Source organism: Pseudorca crassidens, chromosome 11, assembly GCF_039906515.1.
Source record: "Pseudorca crassidens isolate mPseCra1 chromosome 11, mPseCra1.hap1, whole genome shotgun sequence".
Lineage (NCBI taxonomy): Eukaryota > Metazoa > Chordata > Mammalia > Artiodactyla > Delphinidae > Pseudorca > Pseudorca crassidens.
In genome coordinates, this window is record NC_090306.1 from 77,349,424 (window position 1) to 77,367,970 (window position 18,547).

An 18,547-nucleotide genomic window follows, 5' to 3' on the forward strand; every position below is an offset into this window, starting at 1 on the left:
CCATTGGCTTTGTTCCATATTGATGTAAGCAAAATTTTGATATTTTATTAACTCAAATTCCTATGGTCATTTTCATATTTTAAGATTGCATAACGTAAATCAAAAACGCTTTTCAACCTCTCCATCATATCTTAGACTTAAAGTGCTGAAGATCATTCTTTCAATTCATTCAATAACATCTTATTGAATACCTTTTAGACACCATTAATTTATTAGGCTCTGGGGATATAGCAGGAACAAAACAGAAATTGCCCACATCCTCATGGAAAAAAGGGTTCAATCTACAGTTTTCAATTAAAAGGAAAATTGAAACAGGGTATATAATAACTGCTATGTTGTGAAGATATCTTTTCAATTTTCAATCTTATGTAAGCATACAGGTAAATTATCATGGTAACCATATTCCTATCTTCATATTGCCATGAAAATTACAGAAAATGTATCTGAAATACCAACTTCTGATTTCTTTCCCCCCCAAATTTTTTTGTTCACATTATCACTGTTCTGTTGATAATGGCAAAAAGTCTAGTTCCCAATTTAGTGATCAGCTATGGTTATAAATTTGAATATCAAAGTGCAGGTAATTCTGCACATGCATAAATATATTCCAAGAACTCACTACAGAAATAGTTCACAGAGAAATAACAAAAATGAAGTGTTTTCAGCGATGAACAGCAAACCACCAGAACAGCTACTTTGTAGGAGGATTTAACTGCACTATACACTCATGATCACTGCCATTTACAGAAATGTCAGTTTGCTAATTTCATGCAATTAAGAGTAGTAAACTTCTGCCAAATCTTTGATAATTAGTGTTCTTCAACGCAGAAAAGGCACATTTCCTTTCATTTGGCGAAAAATTACTGCCTACATTTCATCATTGCTTCGTGGGCTTCTTTGTCAAAGTCTTAATTCCCACTTATGCTTAGTTTTATACATTGTTGAACTTATATTATAGTGGCCCCCTTAACAATTGTTCAATGCCAAAGTGAAGATACATTTCAGATGTGAAGAGAAAATGATATATCTGGATGGCTGACAATTTTGATTATGTCATCCTAGAATTTTATAGTAATAGGAACTGCTTGGGGTGAATTATTTACATCTTTTCCCTGAAGATTTAGCATAAAAAAAACCAGGCTTGTGGTTTCTGCAGCTTAGTTCTTAGAGAGTTGTTATAATGATTAAAATCATAATCCTACAATCTTCTCTGAATTACTAGAAAATTCATATTCATTTGAGGGACTTCACATATCAGCACTTTATTATTAAAACTTTATTTAGCTTTAAATTTATAAAAAAATTGAAAATATGTTATCTCATTTACCTCACAGCAATCCAATGAGACAGGTAAGGCAGTAGGATAATATCATTTTTTCAGATGATTTTTAGAAAAAGTTCAGTGACATGAACAAGCTCATGTAGCTAGGAGTGACAAAATGCAGATGAAAAGCCTAATCTCCTGGCTTCCAACAGGATATATTTTTTTCCTATCATACTTATTTGTATCCCCAAGAAGAATTATTCTGACATCAGACCCAATAACATGCTATACATTTAAGGGCTAGACAAGGTATTGGGGTATTAACTAGCTCACTCAAAAAGTATAGGCAGAATACAAAGGGGAAATTATCCTAGCTATGAGTTCTTAGAATGTCACAAAGGGAAGGACCATTGAGTATCAGCTAATCTATGGTTTCCAAATTCTGATCAGGTAGACTCTATGATGAGGTTCTTATCAGTCTATATCATAATCAGAAAACTATGAGGGCAATTTGGTTAGTTTTAATGTAAATTATTAGACACACATACACATGTACACACACACATTTCTGAGACTAGCTCCTGCCTCCATTTTAAATACACCTTCTTTAAAAAAATGATTGTGATAGCAGATGTCAGGTTGTTGTTATTTTCTTGGATTTGGTTCTGACCTTCATAAGAAAGTAACTTGTTCAACATTCAAAAAATTTTACTTGTCCCAGAAATCAGTAACTTTCAAGCCAGTCTAATACTCTCTTTTCATAGGTAAAGAAACAGAAACCCAATGAAGTTAAGTGGCTTCTCCACAGTGCCTCATGGCTAAACTAAACCAAGAACAAGATGCATGAGTCCTCACTCTAGAACTACCTGATATGCCATGGATGCATGGAAACGATGTACATATTTTTAAAAGATGCTGATCTACACTGTCCCCTGAACATACTGTGCTTATTCCCAGCTACTCATTTTGTTCATATAATTTGTTTTATGGAATACTCCACCCACTCATTTTCTTCCACTTCCGTTCTAACAGTCCTTTAAAGTGTACCCACTATCCCAACCCCCCTCTATAATATTTGTCATAACCACTCCAGAAAACAAACTCCTCCAAAATTCTGATCTATCAACTTATTATGTATTATACCACATTTTAGTTTTCTTTCTTTTCTGTAAGTTCTGGGTAAGTAAGGACAAATGACTATTTTTCATGAGAGCTTTGATCTTACTGCCCTATGTACAGAAATAAATTTTTGACTGATTAGTTTTAAAATCATAGTGTATTCTGCTGTCCCATTGTGAAAAGTTCATGGCCATGGCTTCAAGATCTTTTCTGCTATGTTTTGTTACAACCATCTCTTCACATCCTTCTTTCATAAAGGTACATATTCTCATAGTAAATCTCCCAAATTATTAGGATGCAACTGGCTCAGAATTCAACAAGCTAGTCTATAAAATAATTCCCTACTATAGTGCATAGCAGCGTCCCAACTCCTGGTACCTGTAATTATTATCAATAATGAGAAGAGAGGGTAAAACTCTATCTTGCTGATTATTAGTCTGTAAGTCTGTGACAAATGATTGTTTTTTTATTTTCTGTACAATACAATTATAATGCATATTATCCTGAAAGCTGCAATCTATTTTTCAGTTGTTATCACACACAGATTTTTCACCTAACGCACTTGATTCTGAGTTGGTTTTTCTTGTCAGTCATTTTGTGGGCTTGTTATAGTCATCATTTTTCCCATGAAGTTCAAGACCTTTGGACAACTCGTCTACCAAGCCCCCCACCTTTGCATGATAACTCCTCAGTTTAGTAGGCACATAGTCCCAAAAAACAATTAGACCCCCCCAAAAAGCTGTTCACGGTCAATTTAACCCTAGTTCAATTATGGCAAATCCTACAGGCTTGCAAATCTGTAAAGTATCAGTCTTTGTTTATATTAGGATATTCTTTCCTTTCTTTCCCTCCCTCCCTCCCTCCCTCCCTTCCTTCCTCCCTTTTTTCCTCCCTCCCTTCCTCCCTCCCATCCTTTCTGCCTTCCTTGGCATTAATTATATCTCCCATCTTACATGTTCTTATTCAATACACACTTGTCCAACCCCATCAAAAGATGGAGTCAAATTCCTGTCCCTTCAAATGTGGCATGGCCTTATGATGTCTCTCTGACCTAATGGAACGTGGTGAAGGTGACAGAGCATGACTTCCGGAGCTAGGTCAGAAAAGGTTGTTCAGCTGCTACCCAATTCTTCTGGGATGCTCGCTCTGGGGGCATCGAGGGGTCACGTAAGAAGTCTTTCTACACTGAGACCACTATGCTGGAGAGGCCATGTGAGACACTCCAGATGACAGAAGAGCTGAGCTCCTAGGCAACAGCAGAACACACTGCCAGTCATGAGAGTGAGCTGTCTTAGGTCCAGTCTGGGCCATCCTCCCCATGGCTATGGCCTCAGCCAACACCTGACTACAAATGCATGAGAGACCCCAAGTGAGAGCAGCCCTTCTAAGCCCTGCTCAAATTCCCTGTAGCTTAAATCATGAGCAAAATAAAATGATTTTTTAAGTCACTAAGTTTTGAGGTAATATTTATTCAGCAATTGTAACAGGAAAAAAGTGGTTTCCTAAATTTAATTATTTTTCAATGAGCATTCTTTAATATAATTCTAAATCTCCCATCAAAATGCAATTATTTTCAAGGCTAGACTGAATTATTTAGTTGCTCTTCCAAATTCAGTAAAGGAAATTTTATCTTCTTTAAAATAGGGTTATTAATTAAAGTAAATAAAACTCTATTTAAGACATTACCAGAAAGTCATTTCTGAAATAAAGGCTAATAAGAATTGTACTTTTTTTTTCTAGTTGTCTCAGTGATGAATGGTATTGTTGTGCTAGCAAATTTCATCAATCTGGTAAACATCATGTTGGACAAAGGCCAGGTCGTCCTAAAACATCATGCCTTTTTTTTGTTGTTTTCTGCCCTGTGGCAGGGGTCCAAACTCCAAGATTTATTCTTGTTGATTTCCAAAATGTTTTTATATTTCTGTCTTCAATTTAATAATTAGGTCAATGGTGATACACTTTAGTTTTGGCATATGATCAAAATAATATGTAGGAGTCCCAGCTCCATCAAAAACCATTTCTTCCAAAGGCAGGAATGTTTCCCTCTTTTCCTCTTAAAAAATAGCAATTCGACTCTGATGGCAGTTGGATTCAGAAATAATAGATCATCATTTTAATTCGATTCTCTTTCCAAATAACTTAAGGAAGGTTTAAGCTTCCTGGTTCTATAGTCATCCTCAAAAAGAATAAGAAAGGATACGCTACAGTTCCATGACTCCTAATTTCCAGTCAGCCATGTTCCACCCTGTTTCCAACTAGAGAGAATCAAGAATATTGTAGAAATATGCACTCATTCAAGCACTAAGCCATGCATATGTTAATTTATTCACTTATCAAGCATTTATTGATGTTTGAGAACCTACCAAGTGTAAGGCATTTTTTGGAGTGGAAGACCAAAAGATAAATTATCACCATGCTCTTCTTCTGGTAGAGAAAGTAAATATTTAAATAAGTAATTAAAGATAATGAATAATTATTATCTATGTACATATAATTGATTACTGCAGAATCATCAAAGCAAATATAGATTACAGTGAAAGCACAGAAGTAGACAAGCTTCAGAATTTGCCTCAAAACCATCTTCAGACTGAGTCAAGGGTTAATTAAATCTTGAGTGTTACAGTGTAGCTGCTACAGGGCTTCTTCCTTTTGTTAAGACTAGATTGCAAACTGGGTTAATTCTTCTTTATCCTTATTTTCAAGGAAATATATAATTTTCTTGCTACTCTTTTGAAGGAGAAAACTTAAGATTAGAGGGTCTCCTGCATTTCCTCTTTCATCCAGGAAATTGATATTCTGACTAACCTATTCCCATCCTGTCCTCTGGAGCCAGAAATGATCTTCCAGAGGAGAATGCATCGCAGCTGCAGTCTAACCAAATGCCTTGATCCCACACAGCTGCCTCTTTCTCCCTCCTGGGACTAAGAAGGAAACCAGGGAAATGTCAGTTGTCAGTCAGGTCAAGGAGACAGATGCTTCCTTTGGTCTTCTCTGACCCCTCTCTTCCTCCTTCTCACCTTTAGCCCCTTGAGTCAGGGCTTTGGTTATCTGGATCACACCTGAGCATTCCTCTTGCTGCATCTGAGATCTGTCATACTCTATCCCTACCCAAAACTATTTTAGGCAACCCATGGGCATGCTCTGTGCACAGCCTCCTTCTTGCACCACATCTTAGAGATACCCTTTTGATGCATCTGAAACTCTGAATGAGAGTCACCCCACATCCCTGCTGCTGTAAAGCTAGATATAAACAATGAAAGCAACTAAGCTTCCAGCATTCTCTGCCCCTCTACAAATAGTCCTAATTTATTCTTCTAGGATGATTTCATGGAAGAAGTCTAATGGTTCATTTACTTCATGCATGAGATTTGCTTCTGGAAAACCAGTTTCCCCAAACAAGAGACAAGCTCTGGCATCTATGTCCCAAGTGGTGACCACTAACAAAATTTCTACCTATTGAGGGAAAATGATTAAAAAGAAGAAAACTAACTTTATGCAATTTAAAGGGTTGCACATTTTCCTGAGATTTTTAAAAAGTAAAACATCCTTTGCATTATGAGGTACATTTTAGGGACCATTAGTTATTTACAACGCTTTTGCTTGGCAAAATAAAATGTTTCATCTTCTGGCATCATGTCTAGAGGGCTAACTATGCAGGCTATGAATCATCTGTGATTATTAAATAGCCAAAAGCTTTATTGTTCTCTCTACTCAACCAAACCAATTTTGTTCAAAGGAATAGTATTTGGAGAATACTATTTTGATAATTATACAATTTTCTAATTTTTATCTATTTTGTGATGTGGCCTTCTTTGGGGGGAGGGGAGAGAAGGTGCTATTTGTATCCAGCTTGACAAGCCATATACTTAGTGTTTCTCAATTTCACATAAAAATAAAGAACATCATGAGAAATAACTTCGTGTTATTAGCTGACTTTGTCTGAAATGGTCAACTGAACATAACAGTTACTATGAAAAATGTTTTTATAAATATTTTCTATTCTTACCTAATAAGGTAAGAGATATTCCCATTTATCCAGTGAGGAAACAGGTTTTGAAAGTTTCAAAGTTACAGGTAATAAATGGTAACTCAGGACTTGAGTTCAGAGGTGTTGAACTGCATGACCCAAGATCTTTCCACTATTAAATATTTTTAAGGCTATTTCAATTCTTTTGAAAGTTGTTTATAAGAAATATATCAATAAATATTCCTTTAATTTGGAAGAATAGTTAAAAAACAATACTTATGCTTATTTCACCTGGCAGGGCTGATGTGCCTTTAATAAATGAGATGAAGGTCGGTACCAAACAATGCTTCTTGGTGACACTTGATCCACAGATGAATGGCTGAGCCAAAGAGTACATAAGTAAGGGAACTGTCTTCCTTTAAGATACTAAGTACATAAAACAAAGCATCCAATCACAGGATTAATATTAGGGCATTCAGACAAGAATGAGTAACATTGTGGGATTATTATTTTAAGGAAACCCATAGCGTTCTGAATTTGCTAATCCTACGTTGACTTTTATATTGTTATTTTTATAAATGCTATAATTATGAGTGGATTTTTTATGTCTTAAGAGGATAGATAAAGAAAGACAAGAAGATATGGGTCTCATAAAATTCTGGTTCAAATTACAAGTTAAATTACAAGATCAGCCAAATAATTTGGCCAATATCAATGGAGAATTCATTACTTTCTTAGACTGGCTAAAATATGTGTTTACTTTTTCAATCCCCCATGCTCTAGAAAAACATATTATAATGCTATTCTGATAAGTTGGAACTAGGGACTAAAACAGTCAATGGATCTTCTTGAACACCTCAAGTTTCCCATGGACTGATTATTCAATTTTAATTTCACAGTTTTTATATCTTAGGTTTGAAAGAACTGTTTAAAATTTTGATGCTGTTTAACTTTGTCAGAAATACTTCTTACTGGCAAAAATAGTCAGACATTTGAATAAGACATGTTTGCTTATATTAAACATTATGTAGATAATAAGATGAGAAAGCTCTATTGTCCTTCAACACTAAAGCTCCGCTCTGCTCATTAAAAGCTCTAGCAAGAATAATCCTTAAGAAAATATTAGTCCTTGGTATAAATAGGCATTCACATTTCTCTCCCCAAAGTGCATTGCATTTTTTCTTTGCTGTAATAATTCAAGCTTCATGTTCAGATTACTAGAGAACTTAAAACAAAAAATAAAATAAACTGCATTGCCTTTACTATGAATGAGGTTGCCCGTTTCCCCTTCTCTGCTTTTTCCTATGCTTCTTTCATCTTTTACTCCACATAATCATCATATAGAAAAAATGTATGGAGGCTCTACTATGGGTCAGGTACCTTACACAGATAATCGAATCTCTAAGACTGACTGTGATTTCTCTACAGATGAAAATGTCAAGGCTCTGAACAGCTTGCTGTGATCATAAAGGGAGCAGAGGCTATGCAGTAGTTGAAAATGAGAATACAGTGTTTTCTTTAAAGGCAGTGGATTGCTTTTCCTTTTAAAAAAAGTATTTTCTGTTTCAGAAATATCTGACTGATTTTTTGGACAATATATTTAAATATGCACATGTGAAAAAAAAATAAAAGTAACTTGGTTGAGGCCATTGCTCACTGGAACTCAGTACTCCCCTTTAAACATGGTTCCCCAAAACGAATCATTATTACAATCTCAGCTACTACTTCTGTATACAAGATCAGTAAGCCCAAAGGAATGATGTACACTCTGGGCTCTTAGAGAAAAAGATAACTTGGAAAATGTTCTCATCTGAAAACAACACAAAATAAACAAAGCAAAACAATAACAAGGACAACCAAAAAACTGTATCATGAGACATCCACATCAGTGAACTTGATGTTCCCTAAGGCTACATTTTTCTGTTTAGTTTTGAGCAATAGGCTTGGGAGTTTTTTTGTGATAGACAATTAGAAAACTGTCCCAATGCTTTAATTAGAGTCAAGCTTTATGAGTTATTTATCATGAAAGCAAAGTAAAACCATATTTTTGGAAGAATAAAACTTCAGTGAAGTGACTGGACAAGGCCTCCTTAAAAATATCAACTCTTTATTGTTGATAGTATGTGTAGTGGGGGTAGTTATGGATCCTTTTAAACTTGTTCTCAGGCAAAGTGAGATTCAATTTGCATCACACTTCTTAGGAACTCGGCCATTTTTGCAATATTTGAAAAACTTTACCACTAGTATATCCATCATAGGGTGACTCCCTTCTTCAGATATTTTTAACACCATTATTTTCCTGTCTAAACCAGTAATGGAGGTACTCTCTAGATGCCATAAAAGTTTCTGTAGAATTTGCTAGTAATATAATTCCCCTTGTCTCTAATACACAATTCAAAAAAGGAATAACCACCACCAGTAGAATATCAGACCCACAAGAACTAGGACCATATTTGTCTTCCTCATCCCTTTCTCCCCAGGGCCCAGAACAGATCTGACCCGTTATGGGATCTCAATATATTTTCTGAGCTAATGAGTCAATTAATTAATCTAGTGGAAGTATCCTGGAGCCTTTATTTACACGTTTTATTTGGGTTTAAATGGCGACACAGTACATGCCAGCATGAAAGAATCTATCTCAAAGTGTTTGTTTTTCAGTTGTCACTATTTAACATGTTTTACATTTTCCTGGGTTCCTATATGTAGTTTATTCCAATTCTAGGAGTTAGTAGCAAATTTTCCTGCAAAATACTCCTAGAAAGCATATTCTGAATAAATATAGGATTTCAAAAGTAAGTGCTCTACAAAGCTATGGGGTTTATTCTATAAGGAAATGCACCATGGCAGAATCATTCTGTGCGGATTTTTTTTTTTTCTTTCCAGTAAGAAAAATGAACCAAAAAAAAAAAGAGGAATGTGAATCAGCTGCCATGTAAACTAAATTCATTCCCTTTTGGCCCATCTGCTGGGGCTTCGAACTTTCTGGAGATTTATCTTCTGAGTATATTGCTTTTGGAATTCCCAGGCCAAATTTTTCTTGAAAGCTAACAAATCAAACTGTATTTACAGTGTTAGGATAAAGATATATGCTTCACGATTATGTTGAATATCTATACCACAACTTCGTTATAAAGATTTCCTTTGAAACTTTCTAAAGAATATAAACAGCTAGATTACAAAACGCCAAAGGCAGAGGCAAAACTAAGACCCAGGGATTAAGGGAGTCTTTTGGTACTTGAAAGATAAATTTCTGTTCTAAAAGTTTACTTGTTTTGCTCTTGATAACGCTGCATACTTTACAATTTAGTAATGTTCAAACTTTTATCTGGGCTAAGCCAAGAGTGGAGAGATCACCCAGGTTTTCTTAATATCTAAGATTTCATGAGAGCAAATCATCAAATTAAAATAAGGTATCACCCTGGAATCATGGAACATATTATTTTGTTCAAAATTTTATTTTACAGAATGGGAGCCATGAAGCTCAGAAAGATGATTTTCTTTTTAAGTGACTCTTCCAAGATTGCAAAGTGATGGAGTCCTGACTTAGAAGAAAGTCCCCTAACTTCAAAGCTGTTTCTTTCTCTCCTGCTCTGCTTCCCTTACTTCTCATTAGGTGGCACTGTCTCTCACATTTGGAATTGCAGAAATTAAAACTGAGAATGCTAAACTCCCACAGAAGTCATTCCCATGAATAAAGCAGACAAGGTAGGTAAAGAGAGCCTGCACCCCACTCACCCAAATCAGAACACTGGACAACTCGAAGATGGCATTGACAGCGGAAGGGGCACACTGGCACCTGAGGCTCTAATTCAGGAACTTCGTGAAAGCGGTCGTCCGGGCCTATCCCAGAAGCCTCATCTTCCAGCATAAAGTCAAATAAGCCTTTCTGCTGAAACGGTCCAGCCCAGGAAACTTGTGCGAGCAAGAGGAAGATGAAAGTCGTCTTCATGATTTATCTCATGTATTTTCACAACCAAGGAACCTAGGAAACAAATGAAAGGTTTAGAAGAGTAGCCTTGCCTAGTGTATGTGGTTACTCTTAAGTAACACCTGACAGTGGAATGAGCATAGAGAAAAGCATAAAAAGTAATATTTTATTTATTGTTAGGAGCAGAGCGTTAGAAATATATTTGGAAGGTAACAAGGTACATTAGAGACTAACTCGCACAGCTATTTACTTATGAAGAAAAATTTGAATAGTATTTAAATCTGCTTGGTTTAATTTGGGTCTGAATTAAGACCATGGGTTATATAGTCAAGCCACCTGCAAAACTGTTATGATGATAAACCACTTTGGAATTTTCAATGCTCACTCAACACAAGCCATGCCACAGTTAAATAAAGTTTTGTCTGTACACATGAGAGATCTCCAATTACTGCTTCAAAAATATCTCTGGAAGCCAATCTCATTTCTCCACCCCACTGTATTTATCTTGGTCCAGACCCTTCTCATCACTCCCTGAACAAGAGCTTCCAAATGGACTCAGCCTTGAATATTTCTTCTGCTCCAGGCCATCTTCCACTCTGCTGCCCAAGTCATCTTTTAAAAATTAAATTTCATTGTATTAATTTTCTACCGCAAACCCTTTGTTGACTTCTCACAGCTTGCCAATAAAGTCTACATCCCCTTTGTTGCATATAAGACCATACATAATTTGATACCAACTGATATTTCAAGCCATATTTCTCTCCATTTTCTCTCTACTCCCAGTCTCCACCTCAAACCTGACACTCAAAGCTAATCACCATTTAAAATACCTACCTTGTAAGAGTGTTGTAAAGACTAAATGAGATAATGGGTTTCCCTTGCGTATTCCCTGGCTCATTCAGGCAGGATGCTGCTTTCTCTTCTATGCTCCCAAAGCATGTTGCTTACCTCTTTTAAAGATCTTATCACATTATATTGTAATTTGTTTCACATGCTTGGCCTGCCCCCCCCCCCCACTAGAAGATGTACTCCTTCAGGGCGTGTCTTAATCTTTGTTGTGTACCAGGGCCTTGCACAATATTTTGCACATAAATGACTCAATTGACCGTCAATTTATTAACAATACACGTTATTCAATTTGTTCTAGGCAACCAACTAGTCTGATTTTTAAAAAGATGACTATCTTTTTTCAATATCAAATTTCTAGCATAAGAAAGATATCAAATTGATAACCTCAACTTGGTATAAGCAAGATTCAGTTTTTAAAATAAATCTATTGGCTAGTTTCTCAAACTAATCATTTTTAATAAACTAATAAACATATATGGAAAATCCTATCTGATTTTTATATGACTTATATGTTATCTGATTTTACCAACAGGACTATTTTGTAAACAAATGGACAAACAGAAAGTATGATTTCGACAAATCCAGACAGTTTTTATCCATTCATTCAACAAGCCCTTATAGATATGTACATCTATGTTATTAAGTCGGTTGTTTAGCTGGCTGAAGTGAACTAAATGTATCTGAATAACAAAATCTTAATAAATCTGAATAACAAAAAGTAGTTGATCATGGGGGAACAGTCTATTTTTGAGTTCTTGTATTTTCAAATCCCACTGAAACTGCTCAAAGTATTCCCAGAACACATTGTAGATATTATCTTTAGTCTCATCATCTTTAATTGTACATTTATAAGGGTTCATATTAAAGTTGTACATTCATAATTAGAATTAGAGAATTATTTTCAGTCATTATCCAATTATAGCATATACAGAAAAGAAAAAGTCTTTGTATGCTCTAACCTTAATGTATCTTCTGGAAATGTTTGCCTAGATCTACTAGAGGGGAAACAAATGTTTTAAAATTTCTTACAATTTTATTCTTAGTTTGTATTTATTACTGACGCACATCTCAGGCAGCACGTATGCAATACAGAATAGTGACTTTTCATTTAAATAATACCACGAAGATTATTATTCACACTGCCCCTTTAAATTCAGTATCAGATTTCCTTTAGAAACCCATTCCCACTCAGTTACTGCATTGCCTTTTAAAGGAGACCCTATTGTTTTGGCAGTGTTCCCTTGGACTGGATCTAAGGGAGTGGTTTTCTGTCTGTTTCACATTAAAATGCAATGTTTATGGTTTACCACAAATTTGCTAGCCTTGCATATTTAATGTCTTACAATTTTTTAGAAAAATGAAGCAAACTAATTGCAGATTTAATAAATAGCAACGAGAATTAATGCAGATGTCACTTTCTCATCTTTCTCCAGAGCAGAAAATGCCTGGTTCACAAATCCAAAAAAAGGAAATGCTAAACATTAGCTCAGAGGAATATTATCATTTACACTTGTTTACTCTTGTTAAAATGGTACAAATTCTCTACACAGTATTCTTTTTGGTTGAAGCTGAACTCAGACAGCATTTAAGCTTCCATTACTTATCATTTTGTGTGTGTGTGTGTGTGTGTGTGTGTGTGTGTGTGTGTGTGTGCATGCATTTTAACCCTGAATGTCCTGGGGAAGAATAATATGTGTCCAGGTACTTTATACAAAGTCCTCCATGAAATAACTTCTTTAAATTAGTGTCATAGTACTTAAAAACTCAGCATCTTAAAACAATTAATGTGGGCTGTTGATACTGATGATTTCTTTAATCATTTCCTTCCTTTCTTAATAAATCAGAAAAATAAACAAAAAAACCCCAGCAGTTGCCCATGTAGACAGCAAGGGGACTATTCTTGAGATGATATGCTATTAAAATTTCATTTCAACTGTTTTAAGTATTCTTAGAATGTATGCCTCTTTTTAAAATGCTAATTGCTAAGAATGTCACTACTTTACTAAAGCTCATTGCCATAATTTATGTGTTCTATCAAAAATAATAATTTCTGGTTTCTTAAACTACTTCATTTCATTATACCATTCAGATCAACATTTGTATGATGTCATTTAAGCCTTTGGTGTGATTTTCAAAGTCAAAATTTAACCCTCACGGGATAAGTGAAGCTGTAAATGCAGAGCAAATTAAATCCCCCAGCACTAGGTGAATTAAAACCTCAATAATAATAGAAATAAGTTAAAAATAAACAGTAAAAGCGGTATCCATCCATAAATAAAGGCTACTATAGGAGGCATTTGGTTCTTTTTCTGGCCAAAATAGCAATTTGAAGAAAAAGCCACAGGTATTTACATCACTGGGAGTCCATTTAACCAGTGGTCATCATGTTACTCTGTTTTGAAATTAGAAAGAAAAATAACCCACACTTTCATTTTATAGTGAATGTATCTTATAGTAAAATTTTATTTGCAGCGAACATTCTGGCAGGGTCTCTTCTTTACATTTAAGAAATTATGTAGCTAACTGTGAGATTATCTTAGTTCAGTCCTTAATAATCAGCATAAATATATTCAGTGTTTATTTTCACCTCTCTGGTGATAATTTCTATTATTTTCTAGTATACATTAGACTTCTATAAGTTATCACTAGAGTTCACTTCTCTGAGGTTTTAAAGTTCTTAAAATATACAAGAATTCAGGAGAAGAATAAATCCTTAAATATATAATCCAACTACGAATAATACGCCAGTCTAGAATACTTTTCTATAAACATTTCCCAAAGAGCTAAACATTTAATTAGCACAAATAAAAAATATATCAATAAAGATAGTCATGGTGTTAGGTTATAGTTTCTTAAGAAACATCTTTGCAAGAACAGAGAGAAAGAACTAAAGCAATGCATTCAACCATTTTACCAAATATTTACTTTCTGTTTTCAAGCAATACTTGTTTAAAATGCTGCATAAAGGTTACTAAAAGTTTAGCACACATTGTTTGCTTTTTTCCTCTTACCAAATAATCCCTTTTTTCTCAACTTGATCAAAGTTTTATTAGTCTGTAGCAGAGTTCAGGACAATTATTGAAAACCATACCTTTTAATCCGGGGATCTGCCACAGGAGCCCTCAAAGCTGAGATGTAATTACACTAAATATTCAGCCCAGGCAAAAGAGTTTGCAGGTGTGGAAAGGAGGAGGGGGCAGGTGCTGCTCTGTGACTGTCACTAGGTTGAAAACCTCCTGCTTCTACTCCATAGCACAGTTAAAAAATAAGGTTTCCCTCAATGAACACAACCCGGCTGACACCCACATTAGATCATATGGTAATGATATGTCTCTTGTATTGTAGCCAGAAATTTTATCGGCCTTTTTTTCTCCCCATTTAAATGCTTTATTCCTTTTTCATCTGCTTAAGATTCTAAACTTCTTCTGTAGTATAGCAGTGGAGCAACTTGACTTGGAATTTGTTTTACCGTGTGTATTCATTTCCCTAAAATTGTAACTAAAGGGTTTATTTCCCCACCCCCAACCCTACTCCTTTATCCAGCCTTTCTAGTCTTGTTTATAAGTCACATTTATCATATTACCGAAATGACAGTTTTTCTTGCTTTCAGGATGTGTAAGTCCAGCAAATGGAATGAAATTATTTTAAGTGTGGTCTGTGAAAATAAATGAGTAGTCATTCGGATTCTTACTTGCCCTGGGCTGTTTGTGCAAGTTCAAGTACTACGCTGTGGAGGTTTTCTATGTATTTTGAACATATTTCTAAAGTGTCCTGGAAGAAAGCCATGGTTTTATATGAAAAGCATGTCATTTATTACTTTCCTTACTCATAGTTTAAAACCTTTCTTGTTGTCTACCAGTTGTGTGTGTGTTTTTTTTAAATAAAACACATAGATATTAGAAGTTGATCACAATTTAATTTAGCCTGTATATGAAAAATTTTATTTTCATAGACTACACTTTGATATAATTCAGAACTTTGAAAATGGCAATAAAGTCTATGGCTCTTTCCAAATTCAGTAAATAGAAAGTGCAAATTCAAGGAAAGATATTTATTCAGCCAGTGGAAGCTTTTTTGAGTTTTTGTAATTCCCTTGCTGGATGCTGTCAGTTCTCTGTGTGTGTCTCTATGTTTTGACTTGTATCTTTATGTCCTGGCCCCTAGGCTGTTACCAGGTAGAAACTTGAAATCAACATCTGTGAAACATGAGAGGATAAGAAAGATATTTATTCAGCCAGTGGAAGCTTTTTTGAGTTTTTGTAATTCCCTTGCTGGATGCTGTCAGTTCTCTGTGTGTGTCTCTATGTTTTGACTTGTATCTTTATGTCCTGGCCCCTAGGCTGTTACCAGGTAGAAACTTGAAATCAACATCTGTGAAACATGAGAGGATAACCTTCCCATCCTCCACCCTCCCTCCCTCCCTCCTCTAGCTATCTAAGTGCACAATTCTACAGTAAATATACTTTTGCCTTGATGAAATGTGAAGAAATTAAAATTTTGAGTGTGCATCTAAAGAAGGGAGGAAGGGTACTATCACATGCTATTTTGTCTTATTTTCCAAGCCCAGTCTCCATAATTTTAACACCTTACCCCACTCCTTTTCTCCTTGGCATTTAATAAATAAAATAAAAACCCATGCCCAGTTAGTCTGATGGTTCAGGAAAAGGCAAATATTTTCCCTGGACATTGGTGCAAAATCCATGCTCCCCTTACCTGGAATCAATTAACTTTTCCATTTGAACTCCTCTTGCATTTATCTCATTCTTATAACATGCAATCACTTCTTCATATTATGGTTTTTTACGTACATCTCTTACCCCAAGGAATAAAGCACATCCTCTTCATATTTGTAAGAGTCCCCACACTCAGCACAAAGTATATAGTAAATTCTCAAGAAACACTTGATGAATGACTATTACATGAAGATAGATCATTAGCTATGGATCATACCATGATTATTGTTTTGCTCAGGTCTGTTTTGCTCCTTATCAAAGCCCAATCTACTATAGTGCTATAGTGTATATGATGAATAACAGTAGTAATTGTTACCAGAGAGAGAGAGAGAGAAAGAGGGAAGGGGGATTGGAAGAAGAAGAAGAAGAAGAAGGAGGAGGAGGAGGAGGAGGAGGAGGAGGAGAGGAAGAGGAGGAGGAGGAGGGGGAGGAGGAGGAGGAGGGGGAGGAGGAGGAGGAGGGGGAGGGGGAGGGGGAGGGGGGAGGAGGAGGAGGAGGAGGAGAAGGAGAAGAAGGAGAAGGAGAAGAAGAAGAAGAAGAAGAGGAGGAGGAGGAAGAAGAAGAAGAAGAAGAAGAAGAAGAAGAAGAAGAAGAAGAAGAAGAAGAAGAAGAAGAAGAAGAAGAAGGAGAAGAAGAAGAAGAAGAGGAGGAGGAGGAGGAGGAGGAGGAGGAGGAGGAGGAGGAGGAGGAAGAAGAAGAAGAAGAAGAAGAAGAAGAAGAAGAAGAAGAAGAAGAAGAAGAAGAAGAAGAAGAAGAAGAAGAAGAAGAAGAAGAAGAAGAAGAAGAAGAAGAAGAAGAAGAAGAAGAAAGAAGAAGAAGAAGGAGAAGGAGAAGGGGAAGGAGAAGGAGAAGGAGGAGCAGGAGAAGAAGAAGAAGAAGAAGGAGAAGGAGAAGGAGAAGGAGAAGGAGAAGAAGTAGGACAGGAGGAGAAGAAGACACATCTTGATATGTAGATCATCTTACTTTTATAAAGCAGAACCATTTTGGCTACGTTTCACATCCAGGTTCTTCCCTCTGATAGTAAGCTATATGAACTCAGTATTCTTATCCTCTCTGAGTCTCAGTTCCCATATCTGTAAAATACATGAAAAGTATTACCTAATACATAATGTTGAAATAAAGATGAAATGAGGCAAAAGGTATAATAAGGCATATAATTCAGAGCATGGCTGGGATAAATTAAGCTCACTGTAAATGTTAGTCTTTATTGTTTTCTGATGTATCATAGCAATCCTTTGAGTTGGGCAAGGGAAATCATTTTTACTCTTTCCAGTTTATAGATGAGAAAACTGAAGTCCAATGCTCTACCCAAGCTCACAGAGCTAGTAAGAAGCCCAACAGAAATGAATACCCAAACCTTCTCATACCTAATCTAGTTTACCATTACTATACTGCATTTTAAGAAAGATCAAACTCTTAAGTTATAGGAAATCAATAATAAAAATTCTTGGGTAATATGTCTTTGCAGACTAGTTTAAAAGCTGTGACCAAGTTTTACAATTCTTTTTAAACTTTATCTTTGTGCAGGAAAAAATATTTCTATCTTTTAAGTTTTAGTAAGAAACTCACCTCCAAAATCCCAAGGATTTTACTGAATATCATATTATTTAAAATTTGTACCTTTAATCAGATGTTGTTACATATGTTGTCATATCCACTTTTAGATGGAAGAAATTAAGTCACAACAAAGTCATATACAGCAAGTCACAAAGAAGCCAGAATCCTAGGTCACTTGTAATCAAATGGGAAATGAAACAGTTTTGAGGCTAGAAACCATGCTTGTGCAAAGGAGGCTGAAATTTATCCTGGCTTGGAATGTTTGGGGGTAAGGTTCACTGAAATCTTGGCTGCTGTATAGATATTTGAAATATTCAAATACAGAGCAGATACCAAATCTGCTGTTAAAACCACTTAAACTGTGATTTCTACTGACAAGCCACTAGTTAACAGGGTGACTATATTCTGCATGTTATCAAAGTTCATTTCAAGGATAGTCACTCTTTCTCACCGACATCAAATACAAGTGATTTAAATTGTACCTGCATACTAAGATGTAAAGAATGCCAGAGCTTAGGAAGGTCTCCTTCTGACACCCTTTTATTTTCAAAGAGGTCTGGAAGCAAGTGATTATCTTCACAAACCTGATGTGACTGTTTTATTCTCATACTGACTCTTCAAAGTAAGGTCAGCAGCTGGAATGGGTTGTTTGGCTCTTTCTTTTGCCACCCGAGACAGATTTCATTCTTTAGCCAAGAAAGAAGACTAGGGTGGAATTCAGGGTGGCCTAGAATGCAAGTTTGAAACAAAATTGGTAGAAAACGATTACCTTGGCTATCTTCTTTCTTCCCCATATGCCTCTACTCCTTCAACCTATCGCCACTGTGTTCAGTGTCCTTGTGCCTTGCATAAGTAACGTAACCTTCTGTTTTTCAGGCTTCTAATCTATAAATGTGTCTAAACATAGTACTACCTACATTATAGGTTTGTGGTAAGGTTTAGAAAAACATTAATACATAAAGCATCTAGAACTGCACCTGACACATCTCAAACAATATATACGTGTTTGTTGTTGCTTCTGCTGCTGCCGCTCTTGTGGGCATGGTTGTTACAAACCTTTCCTTGGACACTCCAGTCCAGTAATCAGACCGCACCCCTGTCCTAGCCTAAGGTGTTGTCTACCTAGCAAC

General features: G+C 35.7%; 1 protein-coding gene and 1 long non-coding RNA gene across 3 annotated transcripts in view; both read right to left on the reverse strand.

Moving 5' to 3' along the window:
* Positions 1 to 14,505, reverse strand: part of DCN (decorin) — a 36,492-nt gene extending 21,987 nt beyond the window's left edge. The window contains exons 1-2 of one of the 2 annotated variants that reach the window (XM_067697522.1): positions 14,219 to 14,505; positions 10,086 to 10,332 (exon numbers count right to left, since the gene is read on the reverse strand). In XM_067697522.1, coding sequence (XP_067553623.1) covers positions 10,086 to 10,299 — 214 coding nt within the window. In that variant the 5' untranslated portion in view covers positions 10,300 to 10,332; positions 14,219 to 14,505. Of the gene's footprint in view, positions 1 to 10,085; positions 10,333 to 11,112; positions 11,269 to 14,218 lie in introns of those variants that run through there. The other variant, XM_067697523.1, reaches the window with a different exon arrangement.
* A 2,288-nt stretch (positions 14,506 to 16,793) lies between these two features.
* LOC137202981 (uncharacterized) overlaps positions 16,794 to 18,547 on the reverse strand; it is a 162,218-nt gene continuing 160,464 nt past the window's right edge. Inside the window, exon 5 of the long non-coding RNA XR_010932825.1 lies at positions 16,794 to 16,933. This is a non-coding gene — a long non-coding RNA (uncharacterized lncRNA). The remainder of the gene's footprint in view (positions 16,934 to 18,547) is intronic.